At 46.4% G+C, this 21,548-nt stretch overlaps 1 protein-coding gene and 1 non-coding gene across 8 annotated transcripts in view; one reads left to right on the top strand and one right to left on the bottom strand.

Annotated features, from left to right (window-relative positions):
* The window catches only part of SKI (SKI proto-oncogene), a 96,365-nt gene extending 85,768 nt beyond the window's left edge, over positions 1-10,597 (top strand). The window contains exons 3-8 of the mRNA XM_013127660.3: positions 3,112-3,237; positions 3,692-3,807; positions 4,316-4,587; positions 5,610-5,911; positions 7,629-7,859; positions 10,133-10,597. Coding sequence (XP_012983114.1) covers positions 3,112-3,237; positions 3,692-3,807; positions 4,316-4,587; positions 5,610-5,911; positions 7,629-7,859; positions 10,133-10,324 — 1,239 coding nt within the window. The 3' untranslated portion in view covers positions 10,325-10,597. The remainder of the gene's footprint in view (positions 1-3,111; positions 3,238-3,691; positions 3,808-4,315; positions 4,588-5,609; positions 5,912-7,628; positions 7,860-10,132) is intronic.
* A 213-nt stretch (positions 10,598-10,810) lies between these two features.
* LOC115945580 (uncharacterized) overlaps positions 10,811-21,548 on the bottom strand; it is a 125,923-nt gene continuing 115,185 nt past the window's right edge. For 3 of the 7 annotated variants that reach the window (XR_004079886.2, XR_004079891.2, XR_004079893.2), the window contains 5 exons: positions 20,307-20,415; positions 15,759-15,979; positions 13,756-13,979; positions 11,897-12,014; positions 10,811-11,184 (listed from right to left, as the gene is read on the bottom strand). This is a non-coding gene — a transcript (uncharacterized protein). Of the gene's footprint in view, positions 11,185-11,340; positions 12,015-13,755; positions 13,980-15,758; positions 15,980-20,306; positions 20,416-21,548 lie in introns of all 7 variants that reach the window. The other 4 variants (XR_004079890.2, XR_004079892.2, XR_004079887.2 and 1 more) reach the window with 4 other exon arrangements.

The following is a 21,548-nucleotide window of genomic DNA, read 5'->3' as shown; positions in this document are numbered from 1 at the left end:
GCTTCCCTTTGGGATGTGCTTCTGAAATCTCTTCTTAGTAACTTTATAAATCTCTCTGTATCTGCATTTCCTCAAAAATGAGGAGCTTCAGAAAACAAGAGTCCAGAGCTTAAACAGATGCATTTCTCGGTCCAGTTTTTATCATGAAGCTTCTTATATCTGTGGACTGGATTAGATGTGTATTAACAAAGTGTCTTTATGCTTTGCCCATTTGACAGCAAATCATTAAGTTGCCTCTAATGGAAGGAAAGATTAATAGGAAATGAAGAAATATTTATTCCAGCCTTGTAGGGGTTGGGCTCCAGTTCTTCGTAAGTCACTTCTGAGGAAGGCAAAAAAGTTACATCAGATTTTGAGTCTTTCTTTTGCAACTTTATGTGTTTCATTATTTGGCAAAGAGAGGAAATGAAATAAACTCATCAGATTTGAGCCAATACCAGGGTTTGCTGGCTGCTGTGGCTGGGTTGGAAGTGTCAGAGTGGGGTATGCTGTTACCTGGAATCTGTCCTAGAGTGGGATGTAATCCATGAGTCATGTGAAGAGAAGATTTTGTGTTCAGTGTCTAGTCTTGTTCCGCATCTGGGTGTCTTCCTATAGCTGGGAGCAGCTCTGCTTCTGTCTCTCCCAGTGTTGGAAGGCTGCACAAAGCAAGAGACCTACTTTGGTTACCTATGGGGGGATTTTTTGTTCTTGACAGCCACAGTATTTGTGCAGAGGGAGGGGGCAGAAGTGTTTTCAGTGCCATGTTCACATAAGTAGAAATATAGAAGAGCAAATATCTAACCAAATGATTACAGGTTGTGGTCAGGAGCCTCCTGTTCCATGAGTTTTGGAGATGAACCTCCATTTGTTAATAGCAACGTGTTGTGCCTCAGTGTTTCATAGACCAGATGGGACACTACTAGAACTGTCATGTTCTCACATAGTTAAAATAGAACCTAAACACTGTACTGGGACACGCTTTAAAACCAGAACAACCAGGAGATGATGTGTGCAAACAAAATGGGACAGTGGAGGGAGGGCAAACCAGCAGCAGCCATCACAGCAGCTCAGAACTGCTGTTGGCAGGGGTGCTTTCCAGAGCACAGCTGAAGTGCTTCATCCCTCCAGGCAGCACTGGGCTGTGAGGAACAGAGTCCTGCAGTGGGAGATGCCTGAAAGTCAGAACAATCTGCACACCTCACTTTTCTCTCCCTATTTCCATCCCATCATGAGGAAGCAAACCCATCGTTCCCCCATGCACACACCTTGTGTACTTCTCCTTTTCCCCAGCAGCAAGCTCATGTTCCCAGATCAATACTGGCTCCTCACACAGAAGGTTTAAGCATCACTTCCCAGGTCTCCCAAAATGTGCTCAGAGCCTCCCTGATGGTTGGTGCCAGCCTTGATTCAAAGGGAGAGAAGGAGGGACAGTGGGGAAAGCTGGGCCCTCATCCATTTAAAGACTCAGTGAGGCCCCTCTATGGCACTGCTCCCCCTGCGCCCAGGGCCATGCCCCGGTGCTGCTGCTCATGGGACACCATTTCCATGCTGAGTCTTGCCACCTGTTGCCTTTTCCATTCCAAGCCCCCCTTCCTCCCCGCCCTCCTTCTGGCCCCCTCCCCACACAGCTCACATCCCCAGTGGAGAGGGCTGGGATCAGTAGTCACTTGCCAAATACCTTTCGAATGCTGTCACTAATTCTGCACAGACAGCATCTCTGAAAGCAAAAACAAATCTTTTCCAATGCATTGTCCTGCTAAAAGAGTCTAGAAATGCCTTTTCTGAGGCAAGTTAGATGGGAGGGACTGTGCCATAGCCCCTTCCTGAGCCAGCCCGAGGGGAGCTCGAAGCTGTGCCGAAAGAAGCCTCTGCAAATCCATTTGGCATTGGCTGAGGCCATGATTTCTCCTAATGGAGGTGTGCAGAAGGGATGGCATTGCTCTGCTTACACAGCTGGTGGGTCTGCTGGAAGTCAGTTGGGAGTCTGGAGGAGTGCACTGGAACAGTTCTGCTTCCAGTCCCTCATGCGCTCTCCAGGTAAGGGCACGTAGATTGCAGTTTGTAGGAGTGAACAGTCATTTGGAGAAGCAATCGCCTAAATTCCCAATTTAAGATACCTTGAAGGGGACTGATTTTCAGACACAAGACATTGGCAAATAAAATCCTCTCTTTCGCTGGCAAATAGACCTGGATTTGAAGCGTATCGGGCTCTCGGAGCATTGCCATGCCTGGGTTTTACAGACCCACCTGTATAAATACTTGTTTGCCCTCAAACATCACAGTGAGGGGTAAGGATGAAAAAGTTTAATGCAAATATGAGCACTTCCAAGTAGCAGGAAGGTAGAGTTTGGAACTGCAGAAAGGGAGAGAAGAAAGCAAGCGGCTGAGAACAGAGGTGGATGTTTCTCTTATTATTTGTAGTCATGAGGCAGTGTAAGGTCCAGAACCTTCTCCCTCCCCATGTTTGTCCTGGCAGGGCTTCCCACTGGTATCCCCATGCACCAGTTAAACCAGTAGTTACCAATTCTTTTGCAAGCCACGCTGGGACTGTAGGAATTTTATCCGCTCGCCGTGTTGAAGGAGGGGAGTTGTTTGCCAAAGGGCTTTCTTATGCTTGAGGATGATTTATGGGCCAGGCTGAGCCACTTGTGGAAAAGGCAAAGCAGCTCTTGGCAGCACCCCCAGAATCCACTGCAGCTGCAGGGTAGTGAAGTCATCGGCATAACAACCACTGCAAACAGAATAACAAAGTCTGCTCTGTTCTCTTTAAAATAATCTTTCCAGCTCAGCAGCCCCGTTCAACCTCACCTTTCTGCTTAGAGGAATGGGAAAAGGCTGACAGTTTTCTGCAGCACGGTGTGAATGTCTCACTTATCTGACTGCCCATCACTGCTGCACCTTCCACACATTATCAGAGTACTTTAAGCGAAGGAGTGAAGCCACCTTCTGTCACAGTTTGTGTCTGTCCCTTGTCCTCACCCCTTTGCTTGGCCTCATATTTAAAAAGCAGAACCCCCCCCCAGTGTTTCTTCTAAATACAGAATTTGCTTTTGCCTCATAACCTGTGTCTGAGCTGGTTGCAAAATGAGTAATTCTGACTCTGATCTTTCCTGCCTGTCTTTGTTTCAGGTCTCCTCAGATCCTCCTGCTTCCAAAAAGCCCAAAATAGATGACTCTGCTTCCCAATCTCCAGCTTCTACTGAGAAGGAAAAACAGTCCAGTTGGTTACGGTCCTTATCCAGCTCATCTAATAAGGTGATTACTGCATATTTTGTAATTGAGAGAGATCAAATGAGCACATAGCATCGCTTCACTGAAACCAAGAGAGCAAGAACTTGCCCAGGTTTTCTAAACTCAACTTTTCTGTCCTTTTCCTACTAAACACTGCTATTCAGTCCTTCCAGTTTCCTTGATTGTGACCTTGATTGAAGCAATTCCTTTGTGCCTTTTTGGTCCAAGAATCCTGCAAGACTCAGGAGCCTTTTGTGCTCCCTGCAAACTTCATGTAACTTAGTGGCAGAGAAAAACCTGTCAGGTTTCACACTGGTGCAGATAACCTCTTCCAGTGGCTCCACTATGCAGGTCCCAGCCAGTGTGGAGAAGCTGTAGAACTAACAGAGTGTGCTGAGAAGCAGGGCAACTGCTCCATGGTGGGTTAGAGTTTAACAGACTGCTCATAGTCATTGGTTTTCCTTTGTCCCCTTCCCAGAGCATCGGCTGTGTCCATCCCCGCCAGCGGCTCTCCGCTTTCCGGCCATGGTCTCCAGCTGTGTCAGCAAACGAGAAGGATCTCTCAACCCACCTTCCTGCCTTGATCCGGGACAGGTAAGGAAACAGGACCTGAAGGAAGGCCTGGGCCGGCAGCCAGGGGGATTTATGTGACAGCAGTTGTGTGTTTGTTCCCTTGCCCTGGTAGCTGGTGGCTGTGCAGCTCAGCCAGTTACCCCACTCACATGGGATTAAAGAGCATTTGCAGCTGCAGGGAGTCAATTCACAGAAGAGGAACAACAGCACTGAGGTTTTGTGCGTTCATTGGACAGGTTTTGTTAGGTGAACGTGCCATAGGAGCCTGCAGTGAAGGCTGCTTCTAGGAATTTATGAATGTGATGAGCTGGAGAAGTCATCTCCATGTTAAAGTGAGTGCAAAGCACTAAGCAAACACACGCAGAGTCTCAGGTGGTGTCAGTCAATGGAACTTTGCTGCCAGTCCAGTTACTTGCAGTCTTGGTGTAACACATGGATTGGGAAGCGTTTAAAGCCAAGGACATTGGCTTTAACTGCCCGAGATGACTCCTAGAATGACTGTTTTCTTTTGCCTCCCCTTCTAAACCAGTTTCTACTCCTACAAGAGCTTCGAGAATGCCGTGGCCCCCAACGTGGCACTGGCACCCCCGGCGCAGCAGAAGGTGGTGAGCAGCGCGCCCTGCGCCACGGCCGTGCCGCGCAGCACCGAGCCCAGCACCACGGCCCCGCCGCGCAGGAGGAGGCCTGCAGCCGACAGCACAGCCCTGCCCGAGGCAGCAGCCACCACAGCAGCCCCGGCCCCTGCCCCTGAGGAGGACAAGGAATCAGAAGCTGAAATCGAAGTAGAAACCAGGGAAGAATGTGAGTGACTGTTCTGTGTGCCTGGATCTTTATAGGATCCCAGAGTGGTTTGGGTTGAAGGGGCCTTAAAGCTCATCCAGTTCCAACCTCCGGCCACGGACACCTTTGTAGCAGAAGTGCTCCAGCCCGTTGTGCTTTGTTTCTGCTGGGTTTTCCTCAGCAATACACAGAGCTTAGCTGTTCAACCTCTGTTGTGTTCAAGTACAATTTTGGAAGCTCAGTACCATAATGAGATGTAATAATGCAATGTCAAGTAACACTGAAAACCAAGAACAGAAGCTGGGGGGTGTTTTCCTGGGAGATGAAGTACATTGTGCACTAGGTGATCTCCAGAGGTCACTTCCAACCCTAATGATTCTGTGATTTTGAGCCACAGGTGTCCACTGACCCTGGAGTATTGTATTAAAGTAGGTCAGTGTTGTGCAGAGGACAAAATGTGTGTGGTGGTCACATAAACCCCATGGGATCATGTCTGGTCAGGAGGCTTCTGTCAGAGCTCTTTGTGGGATACACATAAAAATTCCAGAGCAGAGTTTTGTGTCAGACAAAGAACACGGTCACGGTGTCAGTACCACGTCCATGGAGCTGAGCATATAGAGGAGGAGCCAGAAGGTTCTTAAACAGTGTGCCCACAGCAGGCTCTGGCAAGAGGATGTGGGTGTCAGATAATTGTGCTGCTGCCCTCAGCAGGTCCAGTCCTAGCTCAGGGCAGGTGGTGCATGCAAAGAGGTGACATTTACCCACTGAAAACAGCAGGACCCTGTAGGAACCCTGAAGAAATCTGTTTATTCACACCCATGCAGAAAAAACCCGTGACATAATTTGTGACATAAATTCCAAAGTCACAACTCAAGCACATTGATTTTCATCACATTTCAAGTATCAAAGTTTAGAACAGGTATTTTCTTTCTTCCCTTTTTTGTCATTGAATATTGAATCTCTCCTCTGTACAACAGGGACACAGCAGATTTTGGGTTATATTGGATGTTTCTGTATTAATTTTGGATGTTTCTCGTTTTCAGTCACCTCCTCCTTATCGTCGCTCTCCTCCCCATCCTTCACCTCCTCCAGCTCTGCGAAGGACATGAGCTCCCCTGGGATGCAGGCCCCGGTGGCAGTCAGCAGCTCGTACGAGGTTCCCCCACATTCCGACTCTCACAGCAGCGGGCTGGAAGCGGAGCTGGAGCACCTAAGACAGGCCCTGGACAGTGGCCTGGATACAAAAGAAGCCAAAGAAAAATTCCTTCATGAAGTTGTTAAAATGAGAGTGAAGCAGGAAGAGAAGCTGAACGCGGCCTTGCAAGCCAAGCGCAGTCTGCATCAGGTAAGGGTGAGAACTTGCTTTCCCTTGCTACTGTCTGCAAGGCCTCTCCAGGTTAGGCAGGCTCGTGTGAAAAAGAATGGGCTCACTTTTCCCAAGTAGCAACAACTTTTACTGGGGCACTGCTGTAAATCCAACTGGGAAACCCAAGTCTTCAGGACCCATTCCAACGTTTTTCAGCTTGCCACCTGCTCTTGCCCTGGGCTCTAATCCCAAGGGACCAAAATCAACATCTTCCCGTCACTGAAAGAATCCTTGAGCCCAGCACAGATTAGTTTGTTCTCATTGCAGTGAACTAGAAACCTTGAACCTGCTACCAGGTATTTGGGGGTTGGGTTAAGTAAATAGGTAAGTGTTCAGAGCCAGGTTGGATGGGGCTTGGAGCAACCTGCTCTGGTGGGAAGGTGTTCCTGCCCATGGCAGGGGGTTGGACCTGGGTGAGCTTTAAGGTCCTTTCCCACCCAAACCAGTCTGGGATCATATGAAATATTTGTAAGGAATATATATTTAAAGCTGATTTTTAAGTATCTAAACTCAATGCAGTGTGTACTGTGAGTGAAGCAGGAGTTACAGGAGGTGGTTGATGAAGAGGTGAGTGTTGAGGCCTTAACTCAAGCCTGTTGGAGTAGGGGGGGGAGCACAGCAGCGTGTCTGGAGCGGGGCAGGGCTGAGCGGCTGCAGCCACCAGGGAAGTGAGATGGGGAAGGAGAGAGTTTCCCATGACCCCAGTGCAGTGTCTGCTGAAGGGAGCGATGCTGTGAGGGGTGACACTGACACCGGAAATGCTGCTTCTGGGGAAAACTGCACTTGGAGTTTCTAATTTAACCATCTGGGAGACAGATTTTAGTGTGCTCTGGGGACCTTGCTGGGCTTGGGAGGCCTTTTAACAACAGCATTTGTCAGCTGAGGACTTTCTGCCACTGTAGCTTTAGGTTCTTTATCATTATCACTTCCATTAATGGCTCTCTTTTGGATTTGAGATTTCAAGGTAACAGCCTCTATTAAGAACCTGGACAGTGAGAGTGGCAATTTCCAGAGCAAAGCATGGTTTTGATGGTTTTAGCCGAGGGTTTTCCAGATGCTGGGATAGAGCCATCCATTGGTGGGTTGTCAGGAGCCTCAGGCTCCACACCAGCCACCCAGAGCACAACCAGAACTGCCTGGAGTTAGAAAGATCACACATTGGTTTTTTCATACTTGCCTTAAGCGGATTTGGGGTGGGGTGGAGCTTGGTAAAATGGAACCGCTTCCCGATGCCTTCAGTGAGCAGGGAACAGCATTGCTGCACACAAAGGGCATCCACAAACTGCATTTATCACAGCACTGTGCATCTTCAGTGTCTTCAGTTGAAGAGCAGGCACTGCAGTTGGTGGGTTTGGAACTTGGAGCAAGCGTAGAGCACGCGGCTCATAGCGCTCTCCAACTGCAGTTCATCTTTATTCAGTCACAGATGGTCACAGCTATTTTGCGTGACAAAGCAAAATGTGGCTGTAGTGTAGAGGTTTTTATTACCCAAGAATTCAGAGTATCTTGAGTGCAGGATCTCATGTTGATTTAAAGCAGAAGAGTGTATGTAAAGTTCAGAAGGAGGTTTAGATATGAGCTGCCTTGGTCATAACCAGCAGCAGTTGGTAACTGGGTTTGGACCTGCTCCCTGCGCACTTCTGTTCCTGTGCACTGACTTCGTCTGTGCTCACAGTGAACGGCTTTTGTATTGTAGGAGCTGGAGTTCCTACGGGTGGCAAAGAAAGAGAAACTGAGAGAAGCAACAGAGGCAAAGCGCAACTTAAGGAAAGAGATTGAACGTCTGCGAGCTGAGAATGAGAAGAAAATGAAGGAAGCGAATGAGTCTCGGATACGACTGAAGAGGGAACTGGAACAAGCCAGGCAGATCCGGGTGTGCGACAAGGGCTGTGAAGCCGGCAGGCTCCGCGCCAAGTACTCGGCCCAGGTAAGATCTGCACACCAGCAGTGTTCTAATTCTAGTAGTACGTAACTGACCCTTCCTGTGGGCAGCTCAGGTGTCTGTTCCCTAATGGCAGCGGCCTTCTTGTGTCTGATGTGACACAAGCTCAGTTCCTGCCTGTGCAGGGTCTTTGCCCCCAGCACGGTGGCTCACAGCCCTAAGGCAATGTCCCTTCTGTCAGTCGGACATTACCATTTACAGAGACAGACAAACTCTGGCCAGGATTTCAGTTCCACTTGCAAGCAGTGGGTTCTGAAGAACGGGCAGGCTTGGCTGAATTTAAATGCACATACACACACATGCCATATTTGCAGGCTTACCTGCTACATACACACTTAAAGGGACTCCTCCAGACCATGTTTACTGGAGGAACTTTTCTACCGGGTGTGTTGTTGCACACACATGCTTTACAAGTGTGTTGTTACCCAGCACATGAGCTGCAAACAGCTGCTGTGGTCGCTTTAAGGGATGGGGACAGGCAGAGGTGCAGGCAGCAGCTGGGCACGGGAAGGGGAGCAGTGCTCTGCCAGGCCTGGGAGAGCTGCTGCGGGTGCAGCAGCAGGAAATGATGTGGGCTTCCTCCTGCCATCACAGGATGTCTCACTGATAAGAGGTGTCCAGACTAAACATAACCGGACTGCGCTGGGCGTTACCGGCAGCTGGCGTCCACCCAGCAGCAACCAGGGCAAGGCACCAGCAAGTGCTGGTAATGTGGGATCATTCCTTGTGAGGGAGCAGAGGAGGCTTCCTAATGTGAAAGGCTAAAGTCACCTCAAAAAGCTGAATACCCATAGGTTTGTCCTTCTAGAGCAGCCTGAGGACACAGCAAAGCCCTGCCAGCGCTGCGCTGGGGCACACACCTCATCACTGCCAATGCCTCAGGACCTGGGGCTTTGTCTGGCAGCTCCCTCAGAGATTTCTGGATGGAACTGAGTGGAAAATTACCTCCAGTAACTTCAAAGCCTGAAGTTTACAGAGGTGCATCCATATGACTTCAGTTCTGGAGTCATGTAAGACATTTTAAAGCAAGGCTTTCTAGCCCCTTTCCTCTTGCATTTGGCAGCGCAGGGGGGGGTTCATCACTTGGGTTTGTTCATCACTTCTGATTAGTTTTGTGGAAGCCACAATTCTTGAGCCAGGCTCAGTGTGAGAGGAAGAGCTTCAGGCTGCAGGGGAGGAAGTAACAACAAATTGGGGATGTAAGTGCCAAAGTACTCCATGGCCAGTACCTACTGCACAGCAGTGTGCCTTAGGCCTTCCTTTCTTCTTTCTTGGCAGTGAGATCCTGGTCTGGACAGGCAGGGGGTTTACATGGTGGGTTAGCCCCAAATGGATGTGCTGTCATTTCCTGTTAAGTGTCAGTCCTTGGTAACAGCTGATCTTACCTGTTCATGGCCTAAAACTGCGTATTTCGAACCGGGGCTGCTTTTCCCATCTTTAACACCCTTCTCTCCTGGAGCCTTAGCTTAGTTACCAGGAAGTACAGAATGGGAAGGGTGAAAGCCATTTCTGAGCAGTTACTACATCTTAGGGCCTGTTCCATCCCATTCCTTCTGCCATTCAGCCTCTTATTTACACATTGAAAGGATGGGCATTTTCCCTATTGCTTGAAGAGGTTCTGTTCATTCAGAGGATGTTCTGTGTCCTGGCTTCCTCATGTCCATGCTCACACCCCTCTCACCATCTACAGCTCCCCCCCACATCCTCCACACCTATCTCATCTCCTTACAGTTCCTTACATTTGAGGGATACAGAGGGTCTCAGAGGATACTGCCATTGCTGTTGTTGGATATTAATCTATAGCTGAGGCCTCAGGCCTTTTACAGGGATAACTGAGGATGTCTATAGTCACTCATATCAATAACCATTGTAAAAGAACTGCAAATAAATTTACCTTTGCAAACTCAGCTCATTGATTACTGGGCTGAGTTGCTTTCTGCCTGGAGAAAGAGTAGGAATGGGTAAGTAGTGACTAGAGTTTGTTACATTAAGGCACTGAACTGTTCTGGTTTTCACCCATCTCTATGAACCTTTATGTGATGCACTTCATAATTGTACAGCAGTGTATGGAAGGAAGTAGGGAAAACGGAATTAATTCCTTCCTCACCTTGACTTTGACAGTGGTGTGTCTGGAAGTCTGTGGCTTTATGCTCTTCTCCCTTCGTGCAGAGGCCCTGGTCTGTGTTAAAGTCTACAAACCCACACTGGAGCTCAAATACTAAATAGTTTATTATGTTTCTTAATGTGCTTGTCTCCAGATTGAGGACCTGCAGGTCAAGCTCCAGCACGCAGAGGCAGACAGGGAGCAGCTCCGAGCTGACCTGATGCATGAAAGGGAGGCTCGGGAACACTTGGAAAAGGTAGTCAAGGAACTTCAGGAACAACTGTGGCCTAAACCAAGCAGTCAACCCCCCAGCAGTGAAAACACAGCGAGCGCCCTCGAGAACTGACCCACCCCTCCAGCCCGCCAGAGCTGCACAGTAAGAGAGGACACGTGGGGACGTGTGTAAGTGCATGTGTGAGTAGTTGTGTCGTGGCACACAGGGCTCTGAATATGGATTCGTACTAGTTGGAAGGCAAATGTTACTCTCTCTAACTGAAGCACTGAATGATGCCTCTTTTTTTCCCCGATCCATATAGCACAACATCTTACTGTGCCTAGAAAACACAAAGTGTTTATAAACAAAATACTTTTGAGTCCACAGCAAATTTTCTACTGGCAAACTCCAAGCAAGCAGCATCGTCCAGCTCAAATCAGCGCAGGCACATGGGGCAGGGGTTTTATGTTGCCATATTGCCTGTTGGAACATTTTGGAATTCAAAAACAAACAAACTTTTCTTATAAGCTATTTAAAATAATTCATTACACAGACTTGGTATTAAAAAATTAATGAGATTTTTATAATGAACCTTTCAAAGCAAAACAAAAAACAACCTTCGATGCACAATTTTTAATGACTTGTTCTAGGTCTGGGGATTCTCAGTGCAGAAGCCCTCTGGTGATGATGCCATTTCATTAGCAGTTTTCCAGCCACCTCGGAAGCCATCAGTTTAATCCCGTCACGGGTATATGACAATTTCGGAGTGCTTTGATTTTTAACTTAGAAAGAATTCTCTTCATTTCCTGTCCTGAACACAAGAAGCAAGGGAGATGCAGGACTGGAAAGAGGGAGGGGGATGAGAAGAGTACGCGCTATACTTACAAGCCCAGCCTTACAGACTTCAGTGTTTGACATCACACCATCGTTTCTAAAGACATCCTCACTACTCGGTGTGTTCAAAGGACTCACTTCATCCAAGAGCACTTCAGCTTATGGAAAAGAAAGAAGGAAATGGATAATCCGTTAAGTCAGTTGAGAAATAAAGCAAAAGATGAACGTGTTTTGAAGCCATTCTGAAATCTTAACGTCAGTTTTCTGGGAAACTCACTTTTGTTGCACCATTTTCCCATAAATTCAGTATTTACCTGCTTTTTACTATGAACTGTCAGTCCAGAGTTCTGTGCCCAAGGGGAGTGCAACATTGCATTATCGGATACTACAGACAAGAAAACATGTTTGCTGCTGTGAATAAGCCAACATCATTGAAAAAACAAAACTTTTTTGTTTTTAAAGAGAAATTACTTTAATTTTGGGATCCCAGCCGCAGCCCCAGGGCCCAGGTGCAGGCTGCAGGCACTGTGGCTCACGGGGGGGTGGTGGTGGTCGGTTTTCAGTTGGTTTTTAGTTAAACTGCACTTTGTCAGGATCTTACTCTGCATTTTATTCCACATTTCTCAAGTTTACAAGCTGAGCAGCCCAGGTTCTGCCCCACTGGGCAGGCGTGGGAATCATCAGCCCAGTTTTCCACCAGCTGCCACCTCGCACCATCACCCACAGGAGCATCCCTTGGGGTGGAATCCTGCCCACATGACTTCCCCAGCGGGGTTTGGGTCCCGCTGAGACGCTCCCAGAAGAGCTGAACAAAGAACGTTGGTGCTTTACTGAACAAGAGAAAAGTTCTTTTCACCCCTAAACACTCACCTGTCACATTCGAGCTCATCAGTGGAACGTGAACAAATTGATCTGGGGCTGCAGATGTGCCTTCCAGCTCGTTTTAACTCTCAGCATCTTCTAGAGGCAACGCTGACACTTTGGTGACCTTACAGAATAAAAGGAAAGAAGATAAAAAAAAGCCCCCCCAATGGATCATCCTCCCCAGAAGTTACTCAAAACAAAGAACCATTCTTTCCAGTAATCTTTATTTGCTTTTGGACATTGCTGCAAACTCTGTAAGCTTACAAATTCTTTCTCAGTAGACAGAAAGCGGCTTCCAATCCTGAAATTATCCTATTTACTTACAGTACATTAGAGAGATTATTTTTTTTCCTAAACAAGAGCTGTTTGCTTGAAACCATTATAATAACCATTATAATAACTGTGAGCATTAACAAAGAAGTTCATATATATGTTTTAGGTACAAAAAAAAAGAAGAAATATGAAAGGAGTAGAATTACTGGGACAATGTAAAACTGTTGGGAGCAAGAAACAGTTCCACCAAGTAACTGTCCGTTGATCCGGGGCTCTGCCCTCGTGCGTTTGGGATGCTGGAGACTGAGGCTAGTGCAGATCTCCTCCTCTAAAGTGCAATGCAAAAGGAATTTTGATTATGCTTAAGCAGGTTTTTTTTTATGTGTTTTGTTGGTTTTTTGTTTTTTTTCTTTGTACGTTTTTTTCTGCGATATTAAATCATATGCATGGAATTAAAATCTCTGCCATAAGTATATTCATTAATGGGCATTATTACTGTCTTATGTAAAGGGTTTATTTTGTTATGCAGTATGCATAAAAATGTTCTCAGCCTTATGATTTCCAGCTCTGTATTATTCACTTATTTGTTCAAGGGAAACAGAGTAACTTTAGCTCTAGTTGATGCTGGATCAGCACTCACCTGCTCTGCTTTGCTGCCACGCTATGAAATTACACCGAGGACACATACGTCCCCCCAGCATGTCTGACCCCTCACGGTTTACACTTGGTTCCGTTGGTGTTTTTACCTGCTCTCCCCTTGTGCCCCAACAAGAGCTGGCACCGTGCCTGCCTCCAGCCACCTCTTACTGGGAAGTGGCTCACTCACCTGCTGCCCAGGACACATGAGTGTGCAGGAAGCAGACGCGGTCTCTGGCCCAACACCTGCTCTGCAGGTGATGCTTTTAGCTCCTAAATTAATGAATTCTGCAGTTTTAAATAAATAAATAACCCCCAAACCCAGAGCAGTGCATGGGCTTAGCTATCAGTAGTAAATGGTCCTGTCACACAGCCACCAGCACCTGTGCTTCACATGAGATGGGCCAGGCAGTGGTCAAGGCCAGGCTGGATGGGGCTTGGAGCAACCTGCTCCAGTGGAAGGTGTCCCTGCTCACAGCAGGGGTTTGGGACTGGATGAGCTTTAAGGTCCCTTCAACCCAAACCATTCTATGATTCTATGATTAAAATTGGCAAGAAAGAAGCCTACAAGTTAAAGTTACAACCATTGTTACAAACCTGTTGTGTCCTTTTGCCAAGCATTATAGTAATTCCATGATCTATGATAGATGAACTTTACCATGGTTGAGGTTCAGGCTCAATAGCATTTGATCCTTGGGAGTGAGAGTGTTCTATAAAAACACTTGCATAAATTCAGGTTTAAAATCCAAAAGCCTAAATAAGGTGCAGGAAGACTGGGAACAAGTGTTCCACACCAGCAGCTAATTGGCAGGAGAGGCTCGAAGGACAGGAATGTTGTCTTCCTGAAGTCCATTTTACCATTTATTTCTGCTGAACATGGAATTGATTCCTAAGTCAGAATTCCTGAGCGTGCCGTTCATTTCCACATCCTCAGCAGACAGCCCAGAGACACTAACCTCTAGCAACAGGCTGTCAGATGGTGGGAACCTTCAGTGCCCCCCTTTGGGCAGGCTGGAGGTGGGCAGTTGTGTGTGTAGTTTCAGGGAGCACCCGCTGGCGGGGAAGGGCTGGGCTTGTCCTTGGGCTCACTCCGGGTCCCGCCGCATTCCATGCACACTCCAGCCCGGGAGGGCCGGAACTGTAAAGTCCCAGCTTCGCCTTTCATCTGCTCGTTAGTTTCCTTTAAGAAGTGAACAGGGAGAAGAGGTGTTTCCTACAGGCTGTTGACTCTCCCTCTGCTTACAAATATATTACTTAGTACTTGTATATTCAGTTTAATTACTCATTGTTTCTATTACTGAAAGAAGACTTAACGAAGGGAAAAAAAACCAACAGCAATAACATTCATATCTATGGAGCAGCTAACTCGTATACATAATATTCTGCTTTTCAAACAGAACTAGCCAATGTAAAAAAGAAACAGTTAAAAGTCAAGTCAACCTGTAAATACTTGTTTTCATTTTACACTGTTGTATTATAAGTGTATATGGTGTTTACTTTTTCAGAACTCTTTCTTACCTGGTAGCTGTCTTGTTTTCTGAGTTGTGTTTTTAACTGAGAAGAACCTTTGCTGTCTGTGAGGAACAACACAACAACCCCTTTTGGAAGCTGCCGCTGTGGGTTCGCCCTCCTCCACCACTGGCATTTCCTTTGTCCTCGTTTTCACTGTAAAGTATTTTATTACCAAAAGAGTGGTTCCTTTCCCTCGGCCCCCTCCAGTCCACGTGTTTTAGAGAGAGGTTTTTGTTGGCTTGGTTCTTTTGTTTTGGGTTGGTTTTTTGTTGTTTTTTTTTTAAATCAACAGAACTCACAGAAATGACATTTTTTCAACTGAAGAAAAATGAATCTTTACATTTATAATAGCCAATAGCATTTCAGCACATTTTTGTTATCCTGGTCTCTCCTATGCTGCTGCTAATGACAATATTATGACTTACTCTACTATTCTAGAACTATTTTTATGTAAGTAATGTATGCTTTCTTGTTTATAAATGCCTGATTTAAAAAAAAAATAAGAAAAAAGCTTGGCATATTTATCTATTTCGCTGTGTACCTTGATAGTCCTTTTCCACCCCCTTTTCCACATCCCCTCCCCTCGAAGCAGATAATATTGTAAAATAAAGGACTTTATGAGATTATGTATGAAAATAGCTATGCTTATATACCACAGTGACTGAATGTACAGTGTATAGACGCATTACCTAAAATAAAATTGTTTGTCCAGAAAAGAATCAGTAGCTGTGGTTTGGTTTTTGGCCTGGCTGTGCTGGAGCTGTTGGGGTGAGCGCATGCCCGTGTCCCACAGCGGGTGAGGTGCTGCTGCAATGGTCAGGGCTTTGTGATTTGAAGTTAAACCCCATTCACATACAGGAACTGGACACCCGCACGCGTGTACCCGATGGTTACTGCCATTGGCCATGTGCGTGTTGTGCATGGAGAGTCTCCAAAGCACCAGTGGAGATGACCACATGTGCTGGTAAAGCCTTGGCCTTACCTCAGTGCTGGGAAGGAGACCCAGGCCAAGCTCCCCAAGAGAAGGTGTGAGATGAAGGACTTGGTCTTGTGGGGAGAGATGAGTGATGTCTCTGGCTTGGACACCTGCAGGCACAGCCTTCACCGCTGGCCCTGGCCCAGTGCCTCACATGATGTGTGCCACCTCAGAGGGCTGCATTTTAATTCTACTACATTGGTATTTAGTGCATGTGCAGCCAAGTCATGTAAGACAAGGCTTGTGAATTGTCTAACCCATTGTAGCTTGCAGGCCAATGGAACTTGTCCACATACTCATCCTCTGGTGGACACATAGACACACCCTCACATATACCCACCACCAAACCCCATTTTGTCTGTAGGTGGAAACAGCATTGTAATTGCACATGTTGGAGGGATGCTCGGCTTTCCTGCTGTGCTTTAGCTTTTTTGGCATACCTAACCCCCCCCCCAAAACCAATCACCTTACCATCTTCAATGTGCCAAGGTGCACCAACCACCTGCAGCTGAGTCAAGACAGCACCTTGTTCATACTCTTCCCCACACAGCCTGGTATAATCCTCTTGAAGGCATCATTTAAACAGAGCCAGTTTCAGGTCTGCACATGATGATACGGTAAAGGAGAATGGAATTCCATTGGAAGCGATGTGTGCTGCTTCACAGGGAAAGTCCAGCACTGCAGCGAGGTGTCTGTTGAATACAGAGAGCTGTAAGTGTATAAAAGTTTGTACTGGGTCAAAGAAAAAGAAATACAAGAGGGGAAAAATGCAGAAAAGCAGGAGATGGAAACATGTTAAAGTAATTCTCTCATGGTTTTCTGAGAAATGGCTGCAGAATTTCCACAGCTCTGGTACATTTCTTAACATGCTCTTGTAAAACAGTGGAAAAGCCAGGGAATGATCAAACAGCTTAGACAAAAATATCTCTGCTTCCTCTCTGTGACTCACTGCAGCCTGCTTTGTGAGGGGCAGTCAGAGCAATGCCCCTCCTGCTCTTGCCAGAACTGCCCAGGACGTGTTCAGTTTTGTGCATTCTGAATGAGTGTTCTTCACCAGGGACCAACTGCAGCAAAGCTGCACTTCCAGAGTCTGCAAGAGTTTAGGAGTAAACCTTGTCTGGTTTAGTCCCCTTCTGATGTTAGCTGAGGCTAACTTGGAATTAATGCTTGGCCTCACATATGGAAATCTCCAATGCCTGAATCCAGCTACCCAGGCCTATTGGACTCCATCCCTATTCTTGGACTATCCCTTTTCAGCTATCCCAGATTTATCTGGCTACTCTGCTAGAAGCTTTCATCTAACTGACCTACATTACAAGCACAAACACACAAAGCAAGAAAACGTGTATTTCATTTGCCTCCTCCACTGTCCTGAACACAAGACTCTGATGGGAGCTGTACACCCGAGGTGACTGTCACAGACCCCACAGAGCTCTGGGTTAGTGCTGGCAAAATCTGAAGAGACCCACACCATGACTATCGTATTCTTTTCCCCTAGTGGCTTCTGTATAAAACAGAAATCACACAAAACCCCCAGAGCTTCTCCTTTGCCAGCTGCAGCTGTGTATCAAGGGTGCCAGGTTCATCTCACAGTGGAAATGAGGTGTTCAGAAGAGGTTTGTGAGTGAACAGGCAGCTGGGGACATACTGGGAAGAGCCAAGGGCATTGAGTGGTACCTGTCAGAGAGGTTCTTACTGGGCACCAAGAAATGGAGGTGTTCACACCACTCATGGTCACTCATAGAAACCTTTTCTTTTACTCCATTTTCCTCATCTCACCAGGATTTGTCCTTCTTTGGCAATGTGCCTCCTCCGATGCAGCCGCAGTTCAGGCACTGCCCATCACTGCAGTGAGTCCCAGATAAGCAGCATGGCTCAGTAAACTGCTGCCCAGTCCCCAACCAGCAATCCAGGGATCTGTTCATCCCGAGCACTACAAAACTGCTTTGAGACCAATTGATAATCAGAGTTCAGCTAATGCTGGCAGTGCAGACAGAAACCTGCCTCTCAGACTGTGGATGCTGAAGTACCCCTGGAGTTCAATTGGATTTCACAAGTGGAAACAGAAGTCTAACAGGGCCCCGGCCCCTCTGTGCTCAGTTCCCAACAAGTCCTTAGTGAGCTACAGGCCCTGCCCTGATGAACTTTCATTCAACAGAAACAAGAATGGGAGCGGAGGGGGGAGAGGAATCAGCAGCTGAATGAGCTGAACTGCCCCACGCTCAAACCAGCTGCTGGACATAGAAACTAAAGTCAAGTTCCCTGAGGTCTGAAGTAAAACATCTTCATGGCTCCTTCAATAGCCACCACGGAAAAAAGGGAAGCAAAAAAACCCCCAGAGTCCTAACCAAGCCCATGTACATACTCCTGGAGCTGCTCATTCTGAACACGGTCTATACACTGTACATTAAAATGCTCTGAAAGAGGATTAAACACTAGTTCAGCACTGCACCTCACTCAGTCCTTCCCGTTTTAGTGCAAGCAGCACCCTTTATACCAAACAGATGGAGCAAAGGGAAAACTGAACCCCTAAAAACAACTGAGGTTGGGTAGGGATTTTCAGTAGAAAAGGTGAGAGCCCTTGTTACTGCCATAGTATCCAAACTGCTTTTTACATGCTCCCATGTTCATTTGTTGAAAAGATACTACAGAAATACACCTTGGCCAGTGTGCAAGGAAGGGATAAAGCTTGCAGAGGATGATAGGAACCAGGGAAGCAGTAAAAAGCCAGGAGTGTCAGAGCTGCTGATGAGATGTGAGTAATGTGGCTCCAAAGGTGCTGTCAGTAGGAAGAGAGCACAAATACAATAAAACGCAGCTGTGTGACGTATACTCTGGGGGAATTTTTATTAGATGGCTTATGTGCACTTCAAGCACACCTGACTGCAATGCAGATTCCCACACACACTTACCTGGGAGGGAGGTTTCCACAGATCTCTGCACTGGACTTGTTTGGGTGAATTGTTCTGTCCGGTACCCACAAGTTGTCTGGCTCATCTGCTTCAGCTTACTTTGGTATTTGTTTTCTGCCAAGTCAGCTCCAACCCAGAACCTTGAGGATTTTATCCTTTTAGGTCCCCAGAGCCTATTCTGCCCAAGCTGTCCTGGTCCTCCAGCCCCCCAGCACTCTCCCCAGATGACAACTCTCTCATCTCACATACACAACAACTGCAGGAGAAAAACCCTGCAACACAAGAGGGAACTTACATGGGTTAAACCAAGGTTTTACTGCCTTGAAAGGAGGTCAGATTTGTTCCAAAATCTGCTCATTTCTGTAAATATCATAAAGACTTTATGTTTGAGTGATCACTATGCTTTTGTGAAGAAAATCATAAACCCATGATGTTGAGTTTCCAAACCAAGAGCAGGCACATGGGCTGTCAGCAGGACTCAATTCCAAACCCAGTAAGAGTACATGCTCTGGAGCTGCAGTAACTCCCTTTGCTGGCTATTTGTCAAAAAAATGGCATTAAACCCCTACTTTATGAGGCAAAGGTCTAAAACCAGGCACTGTACCATGCACTAACAAGCTGCTGGCCACGCAGCCCACAGACAGAACTGATTTGATCAGTACACATAGATTCTGTTTTGTAGCATCCCAAGTGACAATCTCCCTGCTGTTGTCTAAATGGATCTACAGTTGTATTTGTTCATATACCATGCAGGAAGCACCTACCAAACGTCTCCATAGATAAACTGGTGGCCTCTGAAATGTCAATTCCCAGCCCAGGAAGGGAAAGTGTCATTTGCAGCTGGTAACTCTGTTACACTCTCCTAAACCTCTCTCCTGGATTGCAATGTTGCTTGGCAAAATGACTATGCAGTTAGACATATACAAGTGAAATTTAGCCTTCCAACCCATAAGCAAAGTGCAATGACAAGCAGATACATTCAGAAATCAGAACACCAAAACCCACAGCAATAAGCTGCATTTCCTTGAATATTAAACCCCCCACCCAAAACCTCCTGACCTCAAGACCCATGAACTCTCAGTACATCTCAGTACCTGATCACACGCTGTGCAGCACAGCTGTGTTGCCAACAGACTCAACACATGCAATGCTTTTAAACACTGGTTTCACTAGCACTGCTTCCAAGGAACCTATTAGTGTACCTTTGCTGTTGCTTTCTCTACAACCCTTGCCTGTATAAACTGAGATGTGGTGAGCAATGAGATACTCTTGGCTACACCCAGAAAATAGGTAAAAGAACATGAAACAATACATTAAGACCCTGAGCAGACACAATAGTCACAAGTGGTGCTACGAGGTTTAAAGGCTCTGGGTGCTGCTAAGATCTGAAGTCCTTTTGCATACACAAGCTCCCACTGGCAATAGTGGGTGCCCAAGAAATTGCCAGTGAGTAGAACCAACACTCAGCTCCCACCTGCCTTGCCCATGAACTGAGCTTACTGCAAACAGACTCTTCAAGCTCCAGCTCTCGCAGTGTGTAAAGCAGGGATCCCATGCTGCTTAATTCAATTTGGCAGATAACATTGGTGAAAGGCATTGATTTCTTCCCTCACTCCCCCCTTCTCCTCCATCAATTTTCCCAGATAAGAAGCCTGTGGCTCAGACCCTGCTGGTGACGGATGCCTTGTAATTGCTTTGAATGGATTATCACCAGACATCTAGCAGGCATTTACAGTGCTACAGCTGTAATCAGAAACAGTCTCACCCAGTAGAAGGGCTCTGAGGAAGAGACAGCTGTCTCTGTTGCCTCTGCCTTTTCTCTCTGTTCTTGCATTAAGCCTAACTTTATGCTTTTAATACAGTAATATCTAGGACATCCAACTGACATCAGTGTCCAGAGAGGCTAAGTGCCATTCAAACCCCAGTAACCCATCTCTGCTTCTGACCAGGACCAGACTGTCCTTCTGCACTGCTGAAATCTTGCATTTGGCTAAAGAAGTATCCCCCTGTTTCAAAGGGGAACACTACCAAAAAACTGGGAAATAAAAAAATACGTATTCTGTTCTGGCAATATGGGCTAACAGACATTAGATAAGACACTTCTTACCTCAACTCACTGCTGCTTTTCTCCCTCTGCCTGGGTGAAATTGTCAGTAGTTTGCTTACAGAGATGACAGTGACATCCTAATTTGCTATCTGGAATTCAATTTGTATGGCTGGGGGGAGAAACAACATGAATAAGGAAGTGTAAGAGACTGTGACATAGGAACAAAATGAAGCACTTCGATCTACTGTATTTTGTATGAATTGTACAAGCATATGTAGCTGCCCAATATCAAGAGGCTGTAGGTCCACGTCCATGACTGAACTTAAACTGAAAATTTGATCAACATTAACCAAGTTATTGACCCTGCAAAGTTTCATTAGGGGTAAAATAAGGAATAAGCCTCAAGACGTTTATCTGGTTGTTCAAAGACTCAGTCACCTGTGCAGCATCCATCTGGTCAGCCTACGCAGGACACCTACATGTGCAATGGTACCCTGATAAGGTTTTCGTGTTTAGTACAAACAGTACAGGCTTCATGCTTCCAATCTTTAATTCTAACTAAAAATCAATTCTACTTTGAAACAAGTCTCATCTAACACTGTGTTCCAGCAAAAGGCTCCCTCTGCTATCTTTGAAAACAACACAAAACCTTTCTTGGAGCAAACAAAGAGTTGCTATCAGTTTGGTGCTTGGATCCTTCCCTGCATGCTCCATACCTACTTGTCTAACAAAACTCTGAAGGGGCTCATTTTAAGTGATGCTAATTTCCCAGAGCTCCACTGAATGATAACTTGGAATGCTTCATACTGGCTTATTACATGTGCAGAAATTGACTGATATAAAAAGGAAGCTTTTTTAAACATCACACAATGCAACCAGTAACACAAGAATTCTTCACAGTTTCTGCACCTTGAAAAGCAGCATGAAGGTGGGGAAGAGGGGCTGGTGGATTTGCCACCACAACATGTACAAACTGACTGTGTAGGGCTTGTGCAGCTGGGAGATAACATGCTTTGCAGGTCACTGGCTCTTAAGCACTGTGTTATCTCTCTGTAACATACACCTTGTTGTGTCTCACTGCTTAATTACAGCCGATATGCAGGCCATAATATTGCTTATCATTAGTCAGAGGATGACAATTACAATATAAGATTAAACTGTTTTCTTCTTTTCTTCAGCCAAGTCTCTGTATGACACTTCCTTAGCCCAAGAAAAGATTTGCACATGCAGAACAAATCCATATACTAATTGGTTCTGTGCCCCTCAGAATGATGCATAATTTGGGAAGCTTGTGTTGCATGA

The sequence above is a fragment of the Melopsittacus undulatus genome, chromosome 12, assembly GCF_012275295.1.
Source record: "Melopsittacus undulatus isolate bMelUnd1 chromosome 12, bMelUnd1.mat.Z, whole genome shotgun sequence".
NCBI lineage: Eukaryota > Metazoa > Chordata > Aves > Psittaciformes > Psittaculidae > Melopsittacus > Melopsittacus undulatus.
The sequence above is the reverse complement of the archived record's forward strand: the minus strand, read 5'-3'. Positions and strand labels throughout refer to the sequence as shown.